We start from the raw sequence: 5,793 nt of genomic DNA on the forward strand, positions 1-5,793 counted from the left end.
ACAAAATACAATCAGCTGCAACATTAAAGTGATGAACACGTTAATAATTATAATGTCAGCGTTATTAACCGTCTTCTCTCCACCTTCAGTGCAGACGCTGGATCGGCCGCTGTGATGTCACATCCTGTGTGTGTACACTGTGTCTCACTTGTTGTGCGTCTCCGCAGGTTTCTATCAGATGTGTTTGAGCAACTTCCACAATCGCTTCGGCACCATGCAGGTCTTCCTCAGCTTCGGCGTTTACTACGACGGCGTCCAGGACCCCGCCAAGAGCGAAGAGGAGGAGAAGAAGAAGAAAGAGGAGGTCAGCAAAGAGCTGAACGACACGCTGAGCGTCATAGAGGTGCGCACACACACACACACACACACGCATCAGAGGGAAAGTGTTGTGAAAGTAGTAATACCACACTGTGGAAGTACTGTGTTACTGTGAGACGAGGATACTACACTGGTTTTGCAAAACGACAGTAGGCCAGTCACATGTTTCACGTAGTTTAGGACATTTCCAGGATTTTAGGAAAATTCTAGAAATGTAGGACGTCTCTAGGATTTTACGACATTTCCAGGATTTTTGGACATTTCTCAGATTTTAGGACATTTCTGGAATTTTAGGACGCCTCTAAGATTTTAGGACATTTCTAGGACTTAAGAACATTTCTCGGATTTTAGGACGTCTCTGAGATTTGAGGACATCAGGCTTTTTGCTAGGAGCTCTGTCAGTCAACAAGCTCTATTTTGATGCAGTTTTATGCACTCAGACGCCTTTTGGGACTAAAGGAACAAAAACTATTCCCAGTTTCAGTCGCTTTATTTTTTACTCTGAAGTCGAGTATCCCTGCTGTTAAAGTCCTGCGTGTTAATTAAAATGTTAGTTATTGTGATTGATGCATTAATGTAAAAGCAGGATTTCACTGTCGGAGTTTTTAAGGTGGCGCTCACTTTGATGTATAAACTGATATTTTTATTATGGATGAATCAGCTGATGATTTTCTCCATTAATTGATGAACTGGTTTTTATTAATGGTGAACATGGTGAGAAACGTTGGTCACATTGAGCCTAAACTGGCACCGTCTCAGCGTCACTTCGCTAACACTTGCAGCGTCTGTTGCAGGACGCGACTCACAAAGTGGAAAATTACGTCTTCCACATGTTTCGCTACTACAACTTTGGCCGCATGAGGAAGAGCACCGACTACTTCCTGCTGCTGTCCAACTCGCAGTACGTCACCTGGTGGTCGATGGCGCTCAGCCTCCTCATCGTCACCTCCGGGTACCTGCAGCTCCTCTTCCTCAAGAGACTCTTCATCACCAAGACGAGCGGCGAGGAGGAGAAGCCTCGCTGCTGACAGGAAACACCTGCGTCTGTCTGCCGGCAGGACTCCTGCTCGCATTTTAATTCTGTTCTTAAATTTCTTTTCGAGGCAAAATAAACTTCACTGTGGGATGAAGACAGGAGCAGTTTGTGATGTTTCCCTCAGACCGCTAAAAACAGCCTGCGGGCGGATTTATTTTATTTCGTCTTGGTTTATTTGCACACGTGTATAAAAAAAGACATTAAGAAAAAAAGCCTGAACATAGTACAAAGAGAAAATAGTAAAAAGTTAGAAGAAAATTACCTAAAAAAAACAAACACACAAAAGAAAACAAAAGGAGGAAAAGGAAAAAAACGCTCAAAAATGACGACTGTAAAAATATTTTGCAATACATAATTCTGATCATCACAAATACAGGTCTTTGGGCATTTCTCCTGAGCTTTTTTTAAAATGATTAAATCTACTAATTTCTTGCACTGCAGTTACTCCAAGTTGTTCATTGCCTTTTTCCCTCATTTTTTGGAAGAAATTTCACCTTTATGCTCAGGGATCAAAGGGTTAAATGCTAGCTGAAGGCGTTTACGCAGCAAAAGAAAGTGTCGCCCAAGGTTTAAAACTTAAATAAAAATAAAATAAGATTAAAAACAAAGACTGCATAATTCATCAACGTTTATAGACTACGCAACCATACAAGTTTGGATTTGGACGTTTTGGGATTTTAGGACGTTTCTAGAGTTTTAGGACATTTTTAGGATGGACAGGGGGTTTAAAAAAATCCACTAAATAGATAAAATGTTCAGAAATATAATTTTATATTTATTTTCCAGAAAAAAAATATGCTAAAATATATAAATAAGTGTGTTTTAGCAGTTTTGCTGTCATTTTCTTGTTTGATTTTTCTTATTTTGAGGTTATTTGATTTTTTTTTTTTTTTACAGTTATTTTGCTAAATTTTGGGTCACGTCTTGTTCAGTGGACGTTGCCTCCCCCCGTGTCTTTGGGACAAATGAAGCCAGCGAGCTGCGTCCTCAGAGGGCGAGTTAAAGAAGCAGTGAGTGGGTTTTGTGAAACCTTGAGGTGTGATCGTGCTTTGGTTGATATGTTATCGCGCTGCTGTGACTGAGACTTTGTGGTTAATTATTCTTTTCTGGCTGATATCTGAGACTCAGGAAGCGGCGGCCTCCCTCACGTCCTTCAGTCATGCTGCTGAACGTCCTCCTCGTCCTGCTGTCCTCTCGGAGCGTCTGGACCAGAAAGTCTGAACCTGTCCTCGACGGGGCGGACGCGGGTGTCTTCAGAGGCTCGGACAGGTACGACTTTGCCGTGGAGGTTCCTGCTGCGGGGATGGAGTGTTTCTGGCACTTTGCTCACCAGAGTGGAAACTTCTTCCTGTCGTACATGGTGAGTAATCGCTGTTTGTTTGTTTGTTTGTTTGTTTGTTTGTTTGTTTAGATCCCCTTTAGCTGTTAACAGTCGCTGTGTCTGCACGGATGTGTGTGGTTTGATTTTGTGAACGCAGTGTTTCTGTCTGTGTTTGCTTATCACGGCCACTTTCAAGGTGATCCAGTTTGACTTCTTCTGTTTTTCCTTTTTTTTTTAACTTTATTTATTGTGTTGTTGAACACATAAAGTTAAACATTACATTCACAATCAGCTCAGACGAACGTCCGCATCCATACATACACACTAATGTACAGTGTCTAAAACAGTATAAAACAATAAAAGATAAACATAAAAAAAAAACCTTTAAAAAAAGAGGTTTTTAAAAAAAAAAGAACTAAAATAAATTTTAAAAATTGTCGGGGTGATGCTACTGAACTCCAGTCTTCAAATCTTCTCCTTATATCTTTGTTCGGACTAAAGGGCCACTCTGATTCCTCCTAGAAGATGAGATGTTGAAATGATCAATTAACCCTTTAAAGCATGATTATATTGTTTGATTATTCTCATAAACATAGTGGAAAGGCCGTGAGCAACTTAACAAGACATGGCCCTAAAATTTGCAAAATAGTTATAAGAAAAGTACCTGAAAATAAGAAAAACACTTTTTTTTAAAAAGCCCACAAATAAAACAAAAGGAAATGACCTAAAAAAAACCTGAAATTTAAAAAAGCAAGCATAATTAGTATAATTTCTGTAATATAAGTTTAAATATAATATATAAAATTAGACACATTATGAATATAGTTTAATGATCATTTTCCCTTGTTTTTCTAATAATTCTACCTCCTTTTTTAAAACTCATTTTTCTGCACATTTACACGTTCTTCTGCTTCTTGTTGGAAGGAATCAAACATCAGATATCAGTTTATTCTTTCAGCAGAACCGAGCTGGAAACTCACGACACCTGAACTCAAACCGCGTTTCCTCTCATGTCCTCTCATCGTGTCCTCTCATCGTGTCCTCTCATCGTGTCCCCGTCACACACACACAGAGCAGAAGGACGGAGGGGGGAGACGGCGGCCGCTTACACCGGTGTTCGGAGGTTACTGTGAGCAGCGAGCACGCTGATAAATGACAGAATCAGAGACCGGATCGAGATGTTTTAGTGGCCTAGAAGATACTGAGATCACCTGAAGGACAATGAGAGCGGAGCGGACATTCAGAGACACTGGCGGAGACACTGTTTGACAATGAGAGCAGAGCGGATCAGTCCACATCAGTAGCTCGTCCCCGTCTTTGTCTTCAGTCCGCAGCGCCGTCAGGTCTCAGGGTGCAGGCTGGTCAGCAGGTCAATGATGAGAAACATCAGGGGCGCCGAGTTTATGATTATTTCTCTCTTTATTTGTTCATTTGATATTTTCAAGGCAGAACATGAAGAAAGGGCGCTAACGCTTAGCGGTTATCTTTTTTTTTTTTGTTCCAGCGTGTGGCGCTCTCGTCGACCTCCTTTATCTCCTCTGCCAAGGAGAGGCGATAAAGTCGGCACGTTAGATGTCCTCTCGTCCCGTCCCCCTGGGACTGTCTGTTCGTTTGTTTTTGGACGTGGAAATGTTTTACTGCATAACATCCGAAACAGTTTGACACGCAGCATAATGCAGAGTGTGTAGGATTGGAGGAGCGAAACCATGGCAACGCGGTCAATCACAGCGATTTATGCTTAATAGTATCAGTTATATTTCTCAACCAAAAATTGTATTATCAGAATTATCGGTATGACGTCATAAGTCCAATTATCGGCCGATAATTATCGTCCCGATGATTATCGTGCATCCCTAGTTTCTGTAGTTTTTGGATAAAAAGATCGCCACGGCATCGAGGATGAAGATTCACACAGAAGTTGCAGGTGGATGCGGAGCTTTTTAGGTGCTGACGTGTTCGATGTGTGAACAGGTGCAGTGGGTAACAGGCGTGGCCAGCGATCACCGGCTGTTTGTGACCATCAGCTCACCGAACGGCGTCCTCATGGCGTCAAAGAACGAGGCGGTCGCTCAGATGAGCTTCCAGACTGAAGTGACAGGTGAGACGGACGCAGGTGAAATATCATCATATTTTGCCTCTGAGGTAACTGCGGTGTCCCAACAGGGTTTTACCGGATGTGTTTTGGGAACCACAACAACCAGTTCGGAGGCATCAGGGTGTTTGTGAACTTTGGCGTCATCTACGAAGGTTTCGCAGAGTCGAAGACGGAGACGGAGGAGGGAGAGAAAGTCCTCAACAACACTTTGGCTGGAATCGAGGTGTTTGTCCCACTTTGAGTCTTAAAGTTGTAATTTTAGTCTGAGTCATGTTTAGCGCAGTCAGCACTTGTTTTTTTCTGGAGCTGGAGATAAATTCTGCTTTAAAAGTTTCACATAAAAAGAAATATTTAAATTCAGCCGCCTCCTAAAAACACAATGTCATCCGCATTAAGATACGAAAAGAGTTTTGTTACTGAAAGTAATAGAGGTGAAGGACTGGTGTGTGAAATTGTGTAAGTAGCAGTGATTAATTATGTTTTTTTAATTATTGTTTGGTGCATATTTTATTCAGAGAAAAGGGATTTACAAGAAACCATACATATTATTTATTCTTTTTTATTTTTTTAATGTGTACCAGTATTGTAAAAGTATCAAATGCAAAGTACAAATATATGTTTCAAAATGTTTGTTTGTTTGTTTGTTTGTTTGTTTGTTTGTTTGTTCTCTCTTCCCGCCCTCTGTGTGTTGTTGGAGAGCAGAAAAACAGAACACACACCGTTATTAAAACAAACAAACAAACAAACAAATAAAAACACCACAACAAAGACAGTCGACGTTTTTACTCCAAGAAATTCCAGTTCATAAAAAAATCTGATGTTTTCAGAGGAAATGATGCGCTGCCGTCTTTTGTAGAAACTGGCAGTTAACCCTTTTAGGGAATATTTCACGTTTGTCCCGGCCTTTAGTGTCTCACCGCTGAAACACGCCGTACCACGAGGGTAATGTTGGGAAACGGTCGCTGGTAGATTTAATCAGCAGAACTATTTAACCCTCAGGGACTGTTTGGTGCTTTTTTACGC

The 5,793-nt window shown here is 41.2% G+C and overlaps 2 protein-coding genes across 2 annotated transcripts; both read left to right on the top strand.

Annotated features, from left to right (window-relative positions):
- Nucleotides 1–130: 130 nt before the first annotated feature.
- LOC121964933 (transmembrane emp24 domain-containing protein 6-like) lies at nucleotides 131–1,448 on the top strand (the record flags this gene model as incomplete). Its single annotated transcript, XM_042515111.1, has 2 exons — nucleotides 131–343; nucleotides 1,113–1,448. Coding segments are annotated over 2 exons (447 nt in total), but the record flags the coding sequence as incomplete, so codon positions are not given.
- Nucleotides 1,449–2,513: 1,065 nt separating this feature from the next.
- On the top strand, nucleotides 2,514–5,116 carry LOC121964932 (transmembrane emp24 domain-containing protein 6-like). Its single transcript, XM_042515110.1, has 3 exons — nucleotides 2,514–2,714; nucleotides 4,647–4,773; nucleotides 4,839–5,116. The coding sequence occupies exons 1-3, from the start codon at nucleotides 2,514–2,516 to the stop codon at nucleotides 5,009–5,011; spliced, it is 501 nt and encodes a 166-aa protein (XP_042371044.1). The 3' UTR covers nucleotides 5,012–5,116.
- Nucleotides 5,117–5,793: the final 677 nt, after the last annotated feature.

The sequence above is a fragment of the Plectropomus leopardus genome, unplaced genomic scaffold, assembly GCF_008729295.1.
Source record: "Plectropomus leopardus isolate mb unplaced genomic scaffold, YSFRI_Pleo_2.0 unplaced_scaffold1781, whole genome shotgun sequence".
Lineage (NCBI taxonomy): Eukaryota > Metazoa > Chordata > Actinopteri > Perciformes > Serranidae > Plectropomus > Plectropomus leopardus.